Raw genomic sequence first — 14,945 nt, 5'->3', positions numbered from 1 at the left:
CCCGCGCACTCGTGCGCATGATCGACAATTTCCCCTACTGTCGCAAACATGGATATCGCCGCGTCCAAGCAGAAACTGGTCGACTCTCTCGGGGCAGACGTCCAGGCGTACGTTGAATAGCTCTCTCGTTGACGTAGCGCACATAGCAGTGATCGGTCTAGCTACTGGAGCACGCTCAAACAATGGTACAGGCAAAAGGTCAGCCGAGCAAGAAAGACAGATCCGTGACACGAAAGGTGCACCCCCGTAGATCACGAAAAGCGAATTCGACGAAAAGGCTCGGCTCTTGCTGGGAGATTCGAACGGTGAGTTGTTCCTGTATTTATACTGTGGGCGTAAATAAAACAGCGAACTCTCAGTTCGATTACACAACGATTTTATCCTGGCTCTTTTGGCTAAATGTCAAAAACATCAAACCGGTCAAAGCTCGCGAGGTCTGCCGATTTAGAGAAAGAATTTGAATTTGAATTTGAATTTGGATTGTATATATCTAGTAGCAACAGCAGTGGCAATGACGTCAGGATCTCAAATGTCGAGCTCTCCCGAAGATTGGGACCGAAGTTCTCCCATTACGTCGCCTAAGACGCCGGTATCAGCCGAAAGAAGGCCAAGAAAACGTCTCGCGCTGGCATCAAGTGCTACACAAATTGAAGTAAGACAAGACTAGACTTTCTTCGTATCGAACTGTACTTTTTTCTTTTCTTTTTTTTTAGTCGCTCTTTGTTCCTGTCTCGCCAATGCGTTTTGTAACTGAAGTCAGTAGTCATAAGGTATTGAGTATTATTAGTGTACATGAAATGAAGTGATATATTTTTTTCATAGGGTAAATAGATAGTGTCATCTTCTTCTGTCTAATATGCTTCAACGTCTAGATTACCGCTTGGCGAGGCAGATACCTCTCTGTAGCCAAGATCTGTTTCTACCCGATGCTCCTTCATTATACGGTCGCCTGCTTCTATGTGTTCTCGATATGGGATTAGATGGCATTGCTGATGAAGTGGCTCATTTTGTATCACAGGCAGTGGAGGCCAGTAAAAGAAGTTGGTTTATGGAATCATCTAAGTTGTGATTGGATGCAGGTCGTACTGAAAAACCTACTTTCTTCGGCAATAAGTCACCGAAAGACGTGCCAATTAAAAAAAGGCCGCTTTCAGCATTCGTTCACCTGGAATTACTCAAGACCAACCCTATCCGAAAGGTCAGAACATTTCGACGCGTGACAGCCAAATGCATAATAATAATAATTGCAATTACAGAAGAACGCAATCAGTCGAAAACGAAATTGCCAGCATTTTGTCATCAAACAAAAAGTGGGACCAAACGCGAGACAGCCCCGTCAGCCTAAGCGAACTGAGAACAGCGCTAATGGTACGTGTTAGAAGAGGGAAAGGGAGGGGGAGGAGTTCGTTTCAATGACTACTATAACAGATAGACAAACGACTGTTGCCGGCGACCGTCGTCTACGCCGGAAACATGGAAAGGTTGCTCGCCAAGTTGTGGCACTCCAGTCGCGACGACGTCGCGCGGGCGACGCTGTGGAAAAATATCGAAGGCGACGAGCAGACGACCGTCGTATAGATTATCCGTCTCGAAAGTATTTATGGTATTATATTAACAATTAGTTTAGGTAAGCGGTAAAATGCGGTCTCTCTCGCCGCGCCGCGTCTCGCGCCCGTTCAGATGGGGTCTCGACGCCTCGAATGTCTCTCCGCCCCTCGCCGCCTCGCCGCAGCCGCGGGCCTCGATGGCGGCGCCGGCGGCGTCTTGTGCTCATAAAATGGCGCACAGCGCTGACTGAACTGTCTCGTTTTTGATTGGTTCGTCGCTTCCGCTTGATTGGCGGATTTTGGCTTCTTCTCCTATTTGATTGGCGGCTGTCTCGTCACTCGAGCGAGGTGTCGACGGAACGACTGCGTCGTCGTTCGACTTCGACTTCTTTTTTCGACTTTTTTTTCGTGCGCGTTCGCGCTCGCGGAATATCACTAGCGACGTGTCCTCGTAGCGTTCGCGTATCTTCGCAAGCAGCTCCGGTTCCGGTTTTCGCTTCGACATGGGGCGGGCAAATTGCGCAAATCTGCGTGTTTTTCTGCGCCTTTTCTCCTCCGCGCAAATGGGACGAAAGAAGAAACCAGCTCAGCGAAAAGAAACGAAGCGAGACGACGTTGCGACCAAAGTCGGACAAATGAAACTGACGGGCGACGATCCCGAATCGGAAACAGAAGATCGAGTAGTCGAAGACGAAGAAGAAGAAGAGAAACTCGAAGACGAATCGGTCGAATCGTCAAGTAAAGAGAAAGACACCAAGACTTCGGAAGAAAACGAAGAACCCGACGATGGTTCGCTTTCGATCCGCGCGCGACCCACGTGGTTCATGATCTCATTGATTGTTTGAAAACAGTCCAAGCTGCTTCTGCTGCTCCTGTGGCTGCTGCTACTGCCTCTGCTCCACCCCAACTATCCCGAAAAGAACTGAAGAAACAGAAGAAACAGGTATACATAATGATTTATCGTCTTTTTTCAAGGATTCGCTCATTCTAGGCTAAACGAGCTCAATTGATGATGGAAATGGAAGAGGAGTCTAAGGGCTTGGGTCAGTACACAGTCGCTCAACAGTCGAGAGCAGCCGATAGTCTTCTTTACGAACAATCAAGAGACATCAAGGTCAGCGTACCCAATCCTAAAAGAAAAAAAATTGATTCGTTTTTTTTTCAGATTGAAAAGTTTTCGCTGAGCGCTCGAGGTAAAGAATTATTTGTCAATGCAACGCTTGCTGTAACATATGGTCGACGCTATGGTCTCGTTGGACCTAATGGGTGAGAGAGAGAAATTAACCCTGTATCTTGTCATAATGATAAGATGTACGTATATAGCATGGGGAAAACGACGTTATTACGACACATGGCTGAGCGCAAATTGTCTATTCCAGCAAACATAGACGTTCTCTACTGCGAGCAGGGTGAGATCGCTTTTATTATTATTGAATTGAATTGAATTGACTTGAGCCACCTCCCGCGCAGAGGTTCAAGCAGATGACACATCAGCCATCCAGACGGTTCTTAACGCCAATTTGAAACAAATTCGGCTGCAAGACGAGGTGATTGGAACGAAAACGGTATGCGCACTCTTTTGGGATTGGAATGCTTTTTAGGTAAAAAGACTCGAGGAGGAATTGGATAAGGGAAGCGATGCTGCGAGTGATCGATTGCAGGAGGAAAGAATTATAAAAATCAATATGCCTCCTGACGTCAAGAAAACATTATCGTTTGTTAATTAGGTTTATGATGAATTGGAAGCCATGGGAGCGGATTCTGCCGAGGCGAGAGCCAGACGAATATTAGCCGTAAAGCGTGCCCTCGCAACGTGGCAAAGTACTTGATGACTTGTTTACAGGGTCTGGGCTTTACGGCAGATATGCAAGATAGACCAACAAAGCATCTATCAGGTGGCTGGCGAATGAGAGTTTCCCTTGCCAGGTGTGCGTCAAGATTGGAATGGGAGAATTTGTGAATGGGATCTTTGTTTCTTTTTAGGGCGTTGTTTATGGAGCCGACTTTGCTGCTCTTGGATGAGCCCACGAATCATCTCGATCTCAATGCCGTTATATGGCTGGATAAGTGAGTAGTTGGCTTGGAGACGTGTGGATCTTCGTTTGTATTTTGTCCTTTCTCAGCTATCTTCAATCGTGGAAAAAGACCCTGTTAGTCGTGTCTCACAATCAGGACTTTCTCAATAACGTCTGCACAGACGTCGTTCATCTCGGTAAGCTGCAGAAAAAACCCGACTAAAACGATTCTTATCTTTGATTAGACGATAAGAAACTCTACTACTACAGAGGAAATTATGGTAGGGTAGAAAGAATCGGTTATCTATCGTCGCTTTGACTTTGGAACCGTGTGCAGACAGCTTCAAGAAGATGTATCAGCAGAAGCAGAAGGAAATGACGAAAGCGTGGGAAAAGCAGAAGAAGTCGTTGAACTCGTTAAAAACGGGCGGCATGTCGTCGCAACAGGCGAAAGCGAAAGTGGTGAAAGACGCGTCGAGACCGAAGAAAGGCGCTCGAGGCAGAAGAGAAGAAGAGGTGGAATAAATAATCGAATTGAATCGAAAAGAGATGAGGGAGTTTTTTTGCAGGAAAGCGAAGAGAAACCGGAACTTTTGAAGCGGCCTCGAGAATATACGGTCAAGTTTTCTTTTCCCAGTCCGCCGAATTTGAATCCGCCTATTCTTGGCCTCTACGGTCGGTCCACGCTACGACGGTGTAATTAATTAATTAATTAATCAATTTTTTACTTTAGATGTGACTTTTGGCTATCCGGGAAATGATCCGCTGTTTGAAAAACTCAATTTTGGCATAGATATGACATCCAGAAGTAAGTGTCTACGAGCCGATAGACGTTCATGATTTGCACGGTTTTAATTATTTAAATTCAGTTGCTGTCGTGGGGCCTAATGGCGTGGGAAAGAGTACATTCTTGAATCTGTTGTCAGGAAAACTTGAACCAGTGTGTATCCCGTCGAGTGCGCGCGTGGGAATGAATATGACGACGACCCTTATTTGATTTAGGTGGAAGGAGAAATGAGAAAAAATCATCGATTGCGAATCGGCGTCTATAATCAACATTCGGCCGATCAACTCACCATGGACGAATCTCCCGTCGAATATCTTCAGGTAAGAGTTTCTCTTTTTCTGATAGGAGGCACAACATTGGGGGGGATTGGTAGAGAACGTTTGACTTGGACTATCAAAATTCGCGCAAGCTCTTGGGACGATATGGTCTCCAGAGTCACGCTCACACAATCAGAATGAGAGACTTGTCTGGTGCGTTGACAGATACTACGTCAGAAAATTTCTGATGGACGGATGTATAGGAGGTCAAAAAGCGAGAGTGGTATTCGCCGAATTGGCTTGTCGAAAACCGGACGTTCTCATCATGGTTCGGCGAAAGAGATGAGAAATTTCCTTTTGGTCAAGATCTTTTTCTATATAGGACGAACCGACAAACAATCTTGATATTGAATCGATTGACGCGCTGGCTGATGCCATGAACGAGTTTACGGGCGGTGAGTCATAAGACGTTTGACGACGGTTCAGATGGAATAAATAAATAAATACTCATTTCCAGGTGTCATACTCGTCAGTCACGATTCACGACTGATTCGCGAAACCGAATGTCAATTATGGGTCGTCGAAGATCGGTCGATCAACGAAGTCGACGGCGATTTCGACGATTATCGAAAAGAGATTCTCGATGCTCTTGGCGAACAGTTAGCGCAGGGACACTGAGACATTTAGATGCGTGGGGGGCGTGGTGCAGCGTATCTCGACGTCTCGACGCACGCGACTTGTCCTGACGGTTACGAACGCTTTCTACGACTCCAATCTCTCGTCTAGTCCATGTATCGTCTTCGAAGTCCCGGAAAGGGGCCCTCGTCCCGTTCCAAAGGTACGACGGACTCGTTTTCACCATCTCCCGCTCCGTTACAGCGACGCATTCGCTAGGTCAACTGCACCTATGCGTGCAAGAGCGAAAGGAAAACCTATACGTAACGGGTGAGAGTCGAAACGACGTCGAGCGCTCGCTCGATTACGCCGGGGAGGCGTGGCAGCTCCCAAAACGGCGACGCTGACCTAATTCTCCTTCTGTGCGTCCAGTAAACGAAGCTCGATCCTTGCAATTAGCCGAAAAGAAGGCGCCGAGCTGCTACGTAAAGGTATATTGCGGTCAGAGCCTTCTTCGAACTCTTAGTTTCTCCTTTTCCGATCGAAGCTCTACGTTCTTCCCGACGAAAACAAGTCGACGAAACAGAAGTCTAAAGTCTGTAGCGGCAAAACGGCTTACGTTTTCAAGGAACAGTTTAGCTAGTGAGAGAACTGCGACGATCTTTGAGCGAATCATCTGCATAATAATTAATATAGCGGACTGCCCAAAGGAGAGCGCGGACATTTTCGGCTCTACGTCTCTCTATGGAAACGAGACAGGGCGTCTCGGTCAGAAAAATCAATATTTTTTGACGTCACATCGAAAGAATTTTTTATAGAAACGAACTTATTGGATCCATGTCGTTCGGTTTTAAAGAGATACTTGACAGTAAAACGAGAGTGAGAAGAAAGGATTGGATTCTAATATTCACGTGACATGATTTACGAGTAGCGTTACGAGGGCTGGTATCATCTGTTGCCCGATGGCGAAGGAAGATGTCAAAATGTACCCGTGGAAAACGAAGAAAATTCTAGCAAGCCAGAACAAGGTCAGAATTATATTATTTAATTTGCTTGCTACTTTTAGCTTGCGTAGAATCCGCGACAACAATTCCTGATGATTCAGCTTGGTTGCCGACAAAAATAGTGATACTAGATAGACGATGTACCACGTGTACCGTTTGGGGAATTTCTCTCTAGATCCTTCTCAGTCGATCGCCTGTGGGTGGATATGGCTTCTCCGTAGGCGGATCTTGCCCGGTAGTCATTACCAAAGTCGAGGACAATTTGCCAGCCCAATTGGCTGGCATTTTACGGGGCGATCGAATACTCCAAGTGGACGACAAGAGCGTCGCTCAAGCGAAGAAAGAGGACGTCCTATCAATGATACGGTTACCTATTAATTAATAGTTGAATTGTCGTCATATATGACGCGGGCGCGTAGAAGTTGTCCGGGAAGCATCCGGTTATTGATTCAGAGACCGTTGTCGTCGTCACCACTGTCGCCGCCGCCGTCTCCGCCGGCCAGTACGACGACGACGACGACGTCGTCGGCCCAAGCGGAAGACTTGAGTGGGAGTGGAGTCGGTTCAGGATACGATACGTTGAAGAGGAGAAGGAGGAGGAGGAGTTCGACTACCGGTGAAAGTGGCGGGGAAGACGACAGGGTTGCCACGCCGCAAAAGCCGTTTCGAGGATACATCAGTTGGAATGTGAGAGCTAGAGGCACATTTTACTTCCACACTATTACGCTCCAAAAATGGCCCCTGTAATAAAAGACTTTGTCGTTCTGTAGGAAATCTCGCCGCTTGAACAGAACCGTCAGGAGGTAAGATTTCGCATCGGTTTTTTTTTCTTGACGAGCGCGAGATGATCTATACTAAGGCTATTCTGGAACTGGTGCGTTGGGAAAAGAGATACGTCGCGAGTCTTCACTTTGGAATAGAGGTGCAATAGAGCAGAAATACCCGTTACCTCGCACACAACTTCATTTTAAAAAGCGCTATTCGAAACCGTTACGTCAACACATGCTCGATCAGGAGGAGCATCGTCTCATGTTTGGAAATATTGATCAAGTTAGGAAAAAATAAAATGATCTTCAAGTGTACGCATTAGGATTTCTTCTTCTTTTAGCTCTTGCGTTTGTCGACGGGCATTCTAAAGCAGTTGAAGAGTCGACGCAAACCTTTTCACTTACGAGAAGCCGAGCATCCGTTTTACATTCTCGCCGTCGGAGACATCTATAAAGCGAAGGTACTCGATTTTTAGACGACGTATCTAAAAGAAACGTTTGCACCGTCGTTTTTCTTATATAGATCGGTGAAATTGGTCAATTGTACGACATCTATGAGCAGGGAAAAACTCAAGCGGAGCTCGAGCTTTCTCTTCGGCGTCTTCAGCCGGACTTTGTCGAATTCTTGGAAGAGCCGCCACTGAATGAGGGGCAGCCAACCATTGACGAGTTTGTGATGTTACCATTGGAGGTATGATTCTCCTTCCTTTGAGGAGATTTGACTATTTCTTATTGTTAGTACCTGGGAAAGTTGCGTAGTTTGCTGAGACGGATGATGGCCAATACACCGACATATCATCCCGATCAACATTCTCTTCTATCTTGCGTCGAATGTTAGTATAATTAATTAATTAATTCACGTCACCTTTCTTTTGTTTTCGAGCAGCTCTTGCCGAGTCGAAGATTGCCGTTACTGACGGAGTGGATAGAGATGCCTACGAGATGCTAAGAACAATTGAGAAGCATTTGATTTTCTTGCCAGGCGTTCAGGTGTGAATATACTGAAACATTTTTCCCAATTGATCCATAGACTACGTACGTAGAAAATCGACTTATGCGTTCCTGGACGATCGCTCCTGCATTCGGGAGATCTCGTAAAAGTCGAAGGAAAAAAGAGAAAGCCGAGAAAGGTGAGCAAAAGTCTAGTCGCTTCTCGTCGATGCATCCACGCTACTTAATTGCAAGGTTCACGCGCTACTCTTTACGGACATACTATTATTTACGCGACGAGAAGACGGTCTCTACGTCGTGACCGATTCACCTGTCGACATGACATCTGCAATGGTGCAAGATTTCAACTCTGTGGAACGTGAGAATGACGCATATATCGGGGGGAGTTCTCTGAACTAAAATACTAATATTAGCTACGGAATTTTGTATCACTGTCGTTGAGGTACATATATGCGACACGTATACTCTGGAGCACTAGTTAGTTGTCCTCTCTATAGAGAAGCGGTGACGAAAAACTAGCCACCGCTTCGTGGAAAGCGAGCCATCAGATGAAAGCGCCCAGTCTAAAGGAAAAGGAAACGTGGCGACGTCTGATCGACGAACGAGCCAAAGGCGTATCGAACATACGCCGGAAAACGAATCTAAAGGTAAAATGTTCGGGCGGCGCTGCGACACCGTGACGTAGGGAAACGCCTTTCTATTTATTCCGTCAGAACTTTCGCACCATGCCTGTCGTCTCGATCACGTCTCCGGAAGAGGATCTTCGTCTGTGGGAGCGAGAACAGCAGCTGCGACTCGTACAGAAGGCACCTCAACTCTACGTCGGCCCGGCGACGCGAACCGCTCATAGGAATCGGACGCGTCCCCTTTCCGTTTCGTCGCTCGAATCGCTTCACTCGGTCGCATCGTCGGCGCCGTCGTCCGAACCGTCGTCGCCGACGAGGGATCGAAAGGGGGGAAAGAGTCTTCTTTATCGACACTTGAGCCTGTTCGTGCTTGACGGCCCGGGGGGGGGGGGGGGGGGGGGGGGGGGAGTCTTGTTTTTTTTTTTTTGACTTGGCTGCCTTTTCTTTATAGTTTCGATCGACACCCGTTCAAATCGAGAATGCAGAAGCGTCGTCACTCGTTCGCTTCGGCAGCCGAGTCTCCGTTGGTCGAGAGTCGTTTGCCGCCGCCGCCGCCGAATGTCACTCCGGAGACAATTGAGAAGTGGAGAACGTCGTTTGATGCTCTGCTGGCCAATCAAGGTACAGTACAAAGAGTCTTTTACCTTTTTTTCTTCAATTGTCGTCCAGACGGACTCGATTTGTTTCGTCGTTTCCTCGAATCGGAGTTCAGCGAAGAGAACGTTCTGTTTTGGACGGCTTGCGAGGAGATGAAGCAATTAAAGCGGCACGAACTCGAGCACAAGGCCAAGGAAATATTCTCTAAATATATCGCCTTGGACGCTCCCATGGAAGTAGGTGGACGTAGGTGGCATCTAGATATTTGGAATAATAGGGTGCGTAGGTAAATATTGACGCCGAAACAAGGAAAAGCGTTCTTCCATTTTTGGATAATCCGTCTTATACGATGTTCAATCAAGCACAGAGAGCGATATTTCATCTAATGGAGAGAGATAGCTACAAGCGCTTTCTCGAATCGGAAGAATTTCATGCAGCCGAAGAAGCAGCAGGTACCAAATTCTAACGTCATATTTGGCAATTAGTTAGCTGAGCGAGTCATTAAATAAAGAATTTGTTGTTCTCTTTGTTTTATTCAACATGAAAAGTCAATCGAAATTTTTTCCCAACTACAGTACCTATTTAGAAAAACCAAGGCTATACGGGCAACAGATAGCAGTCACGCGCCTGCCACTGCGCCGAATCGCGAGCGACGAAGAAAAGAACAAAACTAGACGTCGTCGAGGCCGCCGCCGTGGCTAAAAAGATAAGCATAATTGCTTTTCTGCAAAACAGGCTTGTGGGCATCGAGGGGGCCGGACCTCGATGTTCTCTTCTCTTCGGCGCCTTCGGTTTCGCGTGCTCTTTTTATGTGGGATGATACGTTGCAAACGTTGCAAACGATTGCATCTGAGCCACGCAAAACGCTCAGGAGAGCGAAGAGGGGCCCCTTTCCTCTCATCCGGCACGTGGTGAGCGCCAGTCTCGCCTGGGCCTGCACGCAACAATCAGTCAAGAGCCGCAATCACCTGTTTCTTTCCCTGACGATGAAATCCTTGATGAAACGGAAGCTTTAATTTTCGAGGTATTTATTATTGATTTTCCCCGCGTCAATTGTTTTGTCGTGTAGTCGTTCTCCCAATCCGACGAGGCAGACGCAGCCATCCCTCTGGGCCGAGAGCGAAAAGAGGCCGCACCTCTGCCGGGGCGATAGAGCGGCCCTACTCTTGGTGGTACGAGTGATAACTACCATCCCCCACTTGGGCAAGACGCTGTGGGCAAAATCGCGGTCCTCCCGGGTCTTGGGTTAATGACTCCCCCCGTGCCCCGGTGGCGAGGGTACCCCCTTTGGGCCTTAAAGGGGTATACTGAAGGCCTTAACCTGCGGGATGATTGGGTGATCCCACCTCCTTGGGAGCTGGAGGTTAACTCGTCTAATGTGCTCTCCTCCTTGCGACTTGGGTGAAAGTCGCCCTGGATGGCATGGGAGCATGTCACACCCCTTGGACCTGGGGGGAAGTTAGGTCCCTGCTCACTCTCCTCAATGGGAGTGAGTTGAGAAGAGGACAAGGAGCGCCTAAGAAGACGTCGAGGACAATGGAGGAGCGCCGGCTCGCCTCCCCCATTGGGGGGAGGTGGGCGAGCCTTGTCTCCTCCATCTGGGGGAGACGAGCAGGAGGGGGAGGAGTATAGCTCTCCACCTCCCAAGCGTCAAAAAACGTCAGTGAAATTTTACATACGGGAATTTATTGAATAAAAATTTGCGCATAACCTCCCCTACATTTCACTTGTAGCCCTATCTGCGACGAAACTTGCACTAGAACACCTGCAACGTTGCACGCGCGTGAGCAGAGCTCAGTCTTGACGAGCTTCCAGGCTGGCACTCACGCGCGCGTAATATGCGCCTACTATAATTTGCTACTAACTTAATTAAAAACTAAAAACCCCCAAAAGTCATCTTTCATCTTCATCCACGCGTCGGTAAAGGGCGGCTGTACCTGCGTAGCACGCAAGACGAGTATAGCTGCTGTACAAGAAACGCTTTGCTTCAACAAGTGAATGGCTGCAGAAGTTGCATGTACACATTCTACTCCTAATACATTTTACCACATTCTTACTAACTACTTCCGCTCTTGCACTGAGCGAGATATCTAAAACACAGCAAAAAAACAATAACAACAACCATTAACCTGAGTGCAGCTGATACGTCCGGTTCGGTCTCCTTTCTTCCAAGGAGCGATGGAGAGAAGATAGAATATTCTAACACAGACATCAGCATATACAATCACCATTCAGTTTGCCTGTGAGAAACAATAATCGCACATAGGGAAGGGGGCCTTGATAGATTCTAACGCTAGCTGGGGAAGCAGAAAGAGCAAAAGCAACCAACGCCGAAATTTCAAAACACCACCCCACCCCAAATAGATTAATAAAAATAGAATACAGACCTTTTCAGCTCCAGGCGCCGCCATTGGCGGCGGCGGCGGACCGGGAGGAGGAGGCGGCATCATGCCCGGCGGAGGACCGCCTGGCGTCTGTTGCGCTGCTCCCGCCTCTGCGTTGTATGGATACGGATACTGTTGTTGCTGTTGTTGATGATACTGTTGCTGCTGATATTGCTGGTACTGTTGAGCTGCCGCCGCCGCCGCCGCCGCTGCCGCCGGGTCCTGGCCTTCCGCTGCTTGTGGTTGCTGTTGCTTGGATTGTTCTGCAGTCGCTCTCTCTGCTCCTTCGTTGCCCGCCGGCATTTGATAGCCCATCTGGCGGTAGTACTCAGCCCATTGAGCCGAGTAATCACCTAAGAGCAAAAAAACCGGGTTTTGGTTTGTGCAATGTCAATGCCGTCGTAACTGGCTTGGACACAAGAATCCAACAAAGCCAGTGAACAAAGACAGTGTATGTTGTGACGAGGATTAAGTACCAAATCCACTCACTTTGCACGTGAATTGGTAACTCTTCCTCGTCAAAACTATTTTAACTGTATTAGTTTTTTTCTCACCTTGACCACCTTCAGTTGCCGCTGCCGCCGCCGGTGCCGGTGCCGGTGCCGGTGCCGCTTCTCCTCCTCCTTCTCCCTGTTGTTGCGCTCCACCTGCTGGCGTCACTGCCGCTCCCATGGCTCCTGCCGCTGCCATGGCTCCTTCCGCTCCCGGTGTCGTTATTTGGCTTGGATCAATAATGCCCGCAGCTATGGCTTGACCGTAGTATTGCTGATAATACGTCGCGTAGGCGTGCGCCGCTAGAACACATAAATTAGTGTCAATATTTAATCGCAGCTAATTTTAGTTGTACCTTCGGGCGGTTGGCCAGCAGTCAAAGCATACTGATAGCACGTGTTGTATATTTGCTGCGTGTCATATCTGAGCCAGAAACAGACGGTCACTTATTAATGAACCATTACCATTATCGATATTCGTACCCAGGTGCGCTCTAATAAAAACAAAATATTAATTATTAATTATGCATAATCAAAGTACAGTACCGGTGGCGGCTCTAATCGATCCCTTATAAGCTTCGACGCAATCGCAATCTGTTCATCCGTGCCTTAGAGAGCGGGAATTAATTAAAACATTCCCACAAGGACACAAAAACCCGTCACCTCTTATAACGAAATATTTATCCCCAGCTGAGGGGGGATCCTCTTGCTTGTTCAACTCAATGTGAGCTCCCGATTGCTGCTGCATTCCACGAATCGTCTCCCCGCCTTATTCAATAAGAAAATATAATCAAAATCATCTTCCTATCATTTTGATCTGACTGTACCTCGGCCAATAATGACACCGGTCTTATTGACTGGAACGATCACGTTCACCTGCTTCATGCCGGGTTTCAGCGGTCCTGCCATGCCTCCTCGCTAGAAGAAACACATGATAGAACAACCTTTGGCTTTCCTTTCCTTTCTATCTACCTACCTGACTAGCTGCGTCGAGCATGTCGTGAATAATACGCTCGGCGTGTCGCACGCCATCTTCTAATCCCGACAGAACGGCCATTCGAAATGGACCGTCTTCCTCTGGACTGAAGTGGCATCTGCAGCCCGATTCCTGTTGAATTCTTCGAATGTTATCCCCCTGTTTTCCAATCACGTAGCCGACTAGCTCCCGTGGAACTTTAACCTGCCACAATATAGCAATCCCAAGAAGATCATCGATAATGAAATATATTGCCCACGTTAATTAGAATTTCGCCAGCACCAAGTCTTGAAGGCTGTCTCATGTATAAAAATTAGAACGTTAATTGCTGTTGTCGTTTTTTTACTGACTGTATCCGTGTCTCCTTGACGTAAAATGTCTTCGACGATGTTCTTCGCTTTCTATAAAAAAACAATAGAAGACAATTTTAAAATAATTCTAATTATGTACTTCGACTGCTTCGCGAGGACCCGTCATTCTCAGCGGTTTTCCCTCTTTGTTAATGGCGTTCGATTCCTGAAGAATGACAATGCGACAGCCAGCTGTCTCCTAAGAGAAGAGGCACAATGAAATCCCCACCAGGATTTCTTTCTTTCTTTCTTACTTGCAATCTTTTTATTGTCTCTCCTCCTTTTCCTATCACCATTCCAACTTTTGGACCGGGAACCCAAATTTCTTCAACGCACACGTCACCAAATCCCTAAAAAGTACAAATTGTAAAATGTGCGCTGGGGAAAAAAATTTCAATTACACAGCGTCCCCCAATGATCTCCGCTATCATTCTCTTTGCTTTTCTGGCATCATAAATCACGTCTATTTTTAATTAATAAAATTTTTTGGTGACTTACTCTACAGATTCGGGCGTTCCAGTTATACTAATATCACGCTCAGCTTGACTCATAGGACCATCTGAAAAAAAGGAAAAGATGCTAATATTACAATGTTTTTAAAGGTAATAATTTTTTACCTGGTGCCACTTGAATATTAGCGAGAGATTCTGCCTGAAGTTTCGATATGACTTCGCCACCTCGGCCAATAACTACAAGCAAAATAAGTATTTTATTATTGCTGTTCATAATTTCCCCCCGTTGCGACAAATGCAGTCAAAGGACCCTCAGAGATCTTGGTGGCTAATATCATCAATCATGCCGTCAAGAGTAGCAAATAGTTTTACCATCATCGGAATGCCAATCAAAAAAATTAAAAGGAATAATTAACTCACTTAGTCCGACGCAGCTATTCGGAATTTTCAAATCCTCCGAAACAATTCCAGTCACAACTTGTCCTCGACTTTCAAAATGTCAATTTAGCGCGGGCTTAGCGTGCGCTGTGGGACGGTACCTTTGAGCCACGAACATCGCAGCTTTCGCTCTGGCTTCAGCTATAGCCTTGGCCGGATCAATTTTTCCCAATCGGCGGGGAACGGGTGCTACAACGAATCGATTTTGACACGTTTTTCGTTTTCGGTCTGTTTCACCTTCGTGAAGTTCTAAGTATTCTTTTTTTGGCGAAGATTCCCCATCTAGAAAGAAGAAAACGTTGCGATCCACTATAGGACCCCCGAAGAGGGAACTTGCCTTTGTCACGTGGCATCTCTTCCTCGCTCGCTCTTTCCTCGAAACCTCTTTTTCGAGACGGAGGCGGCGCTGAAATCACCTTAGGTAAGTAATTGCAACAGAATGCGTCGGCTCGTACCGTCGCCGTCTCTCGAATCGGCCATATTGCGTGCGATCTAGAAGGGAAATGCGATTTTTTGAGCCGAAGAAGTCTTGTTTCTTCACCTCCTTCGCTCGTTTTAATGCCGCCTCGTACGCGTCTCGTGATATGTCCGTTTTGGACGGTTCCGGACGCGAGCTGGGTGGAGGAACAGCGTTGTACGATTGATCTCCCATGCTTCCTCTTCGCGCATGCGTTTCATCTGAAAAGAA

General features: G+C 47.2%; 4 protein-coding genes and 1 non-coding gene across 6 annotated transcripts; 3 read left to right on the top strand and 2 right to left on the bottom strand.

Moving 5' to 3' along the window:
• The first annotated feature begins 7 nt into the window (after window positions 1-7).
• On the top strand, window positions 8-1,626 carry LOC136186646 (transcriptional adapter 1-like). 2 transcript variants are annotated; one of them, XM_065974082.1, is made up of 10 exons: window positions 8-107; window positions 162-198; window positions 251-305; window positions 360-434; window positions 498-652; window positions 714-771; window positions 873-1,027; window positions 1,080-1,198; window positions 1,257-1,368; window positions 1,429-1,626. In XM_065974082.1, the coding sequence occupies exons 1-10, from the start codon at window positions 49-51 to the stop codon at window positions 1,576-1,578; spliced, it is 975 nt and encodes a 324-aa protein (XP_065830154.1). In that variant the 5' UTR covers window positions 8-48; the 3' UTR covers window positions 1,579-1,626. The 2 variants fall into 2 exon arrangements, with proteins under 2 accessions (XP_065830154.1, XP_065830153.1); XM_065974081.1 differs by having other exon boundaries at window positions 495-652.
• A 289-nt stretch (window positions 1,627-1,915) lies between these two features.
• Window positions 1,916-5,380, top strand: LOC136186644 (ATP-binding cassette sub-family F member 1-like). The gene is made up of 21 exons (XM_065974077.1): window positions 1,916-2,336; window positions 2,399-2,490; window positions 2,539-2,661; window positions 2,713-2,813; window positions 2,871-2,956; window positions 3,018-3,094; window positions 3,149-3,212; window positions 3,276-3,340; window positions 3,391-3,473; window positions 3,531-3,614; window positions 3,671-3,759; window positions 3,808-3,843; window positions 3,900-4,078; window positions 4,132-4,237; window positions 4,296-4,370; window positions 4,432-4,502; window positions 4,565-4,669; window positions 4,723-4,819; window positions 4,870-4,934; window positions 4,989-5,061; window positions 5,124-5,380. The coding sequence occupies exons 1-21, from the start codon at window positions 2,051-2,053 to the stop codon at window positions 5,282-5,284; spliced, it is 2,118 nt and encodes a 705-aa protein (XP_065830149.1). The 5' UTR covers window positions 1,916-2,050; the 3' UTR covers window positions 5,285-5,380.
• Window positions 5,304-9,718, top strand: LOC136186642 (regulator of G-protein signaling 3-like). Its single transcript, XM_065974075.1, has 25 exons — window positions 5,304-5,444; window positions 5,501-5,551; window positions 5,654-5,712; window positions 5,769-5,863; window positions 5,918-5,989; window positions 6,040-6,100; window positions 6,153-6,249; window positions 6,297-6,346; window positions 6,401-6,591; window positions 6,645-6,912; window positions 6,996-7,028; window positions 7,085-7,147; window positions 7,201-7,275; window positions 7,334-7,453; window positions 7,516-7,683; window positions 7,732-7,825; window positions 7,879-7,982; window positions 8,036-8,122; window positions 8,178-8,301; window positions 8,357-8,385; window positions 8,441-8,590; window positions 8,657-8,931; window positions 9,021-9,190; window positions 9,239-9,402; window positions 9,453-9,718. The coding sequence occupies exons 1-25, from the start codon at window positions 5,396-5,398 to the stop codon at window positions 9,630-9,632; spliced, it is 2,829 nt and encodes a 942-aa protein (XP_065830147.1). The 5' UTR covers window positions 5,304-5,395; the 3' UTR covers window positions 9,633-9,718.
• Window positions 9,719-10,832: 1,114 nt separating this feature from the next.
• Window positions 10,833-14,935, bottom strand: LOC136186643 (far upstream element-binding protein 3-like). The gene is made up of 21 exons (XM_065974076.1): window positions 14,799-14,935; window positions 14,713-14,749; window positions 14,595-14,663; window positions 14,495-14,539; window positions 14,359-14,446; window positions 14,240-14,307; window positions 13,985-14,056; window positions 13,866-13,926; window positions 13,769-13,811; window positions 13,622-13,717; window positions 13,468-13,566; window positions 13,368-13,418; window positions 13,277-13,312; window positions 13,018-13,221; window positions 12,869-12,959; window positions 12,705-12,809; window positions 12,588-12,649; window positions 12,525-12,535; window positions 12,398-12,465; window positions 12,105-12,344; window positions 10,833-11,903 (listed from the first exon to the last, which is right to left on the bottom strand). The coding sequence occupies exons 1-21, from the start codon at window positions 14,907-14,909 to the stop codon at window positions 11,398-11,400; spliced, it is 2,163 nt and encodes a 720-aa protein (XP_065830148.1). The 5' UTR covers window positions 14,910-14,935; the 3' UTR covers window positions 10,833-11,397.
• Window positions 14,128-14,202, bottom strand: LOC136186832 (small nucleolar RNA SNORD24). Its single transcript, XR_010669772.1, has one exon. It is a non-coding gene; the product is annotated as a small nucleolar RNA SNORD24 (small nucleolar RNA).
• Window positions 14,936-14,945: the final 10 nt, after the last annotated feature.

The sequence above is a fragment of the Oscarella lobularis genome, chromosome 4 (genome assembly GCF_947507565.1).
Source record: "Oscarella lobularis chromosome 4, ooOscLobu1.1, whole genome shotgun sequence".
NCBI classification, from domain to species: Eukaryota; Metazoa; Porifera; class Homoscleromorpha; order Homosclerophorida; family Oscarellidae; genus Oscarella; species Oscarella lobularis.
This window is presented reverse-complemented; position numbering and strand designations above follow the sequence as displayed.

Excerpts from the sequence above, each read along its gene's own strand:
- LOC136186646 (XM_065974081.1), top strand. The coding sequence starts at position 49 with ATGGATATCGCCGCGTCCAAGCAGAAACTGGTCGACTCTCTCGGGGCA. Across the intron at positions 435-494 it reads AACCGGTCAAAGCTCGCGAG|TAGCAACAGCAGTGGCAATG; the intron begins GTCTGCCGATTT and ends GTATATATCTAG. Across the intron at positions 1,028-1,079 it reads TTGTATCACAGGCAGTGGAG|GTCGTACTGAAAAACCTACT; the intron begins GCCAGTAAAAGA and ends GATTGGATGCAG.
- LOC136186644 (XM_065974077.1), top strand. The coding sequence starts at position 2,051 with ATGGGGCGGGCAAATTGCGCAAATCTGCGTGTTTTTCTGCGCCTTTTC. Across the intron at positions 2,957-3,017 it reads CGTTCTCTACTGCGAGCAGG|AGGTTCAAGCAGATGACACA; the intron begins GTGAGATCGCTT and ends CCTCCCGCGCAG. Across the intron at positions 4,820-4,869 it reads CAGAATGAGAGACTTGTCTG|GAGGTCAAAAAGCGAGAGTG; the intron begins GTGCGTTGACAG and ends ACGGATGTATAG.
- LOC136186642 (XM_065974075.1), top strand. The coding sequence starts at position 5,396 with ATGTATCGTCTTCGAAGTCCCGGAAAGGGGCCCTCGTCCCGTTCCAAA. Across the intron at positions 6,592-6,644 it reads GACGTCCTATCAATGATACG|AAGTTGTCCGGGAAGCATCC; the intron begins GTTACCTATTAA and ends GCGGGCGCGTAG. Across the intron at positions 7,454-7,515 it reads GAGACATCTATAAAGCGAAG|ATCGGTGAAATTGGTCAATT; the intron begins GTACTCGATTTT and ends TTTCTTATATAG.
- LOC136186643 (XM_065974076.1), bottom strand. The coding sequence starts at position 14,909 with ATGGGAGATCAATCGTACAACGCTGTTCCTCCACCCAGCTCGCGTCCG. Across the intron at positions 13,313-13,367 it reads GTCAAGGAGACACGGATACA|CCTTCAAGACTTGGTGCTGG; the intron begins GTCAGTAAAAAA and ends TACATGAGACAG. Across the intron at positions 12,810-12,868 it reads CGGTGTCATTATTGGCCGAG|GCGGGGAGACGATTCGTGGA; the intron begins GTACAGTCAGAT and ends TTATTGAATAAG.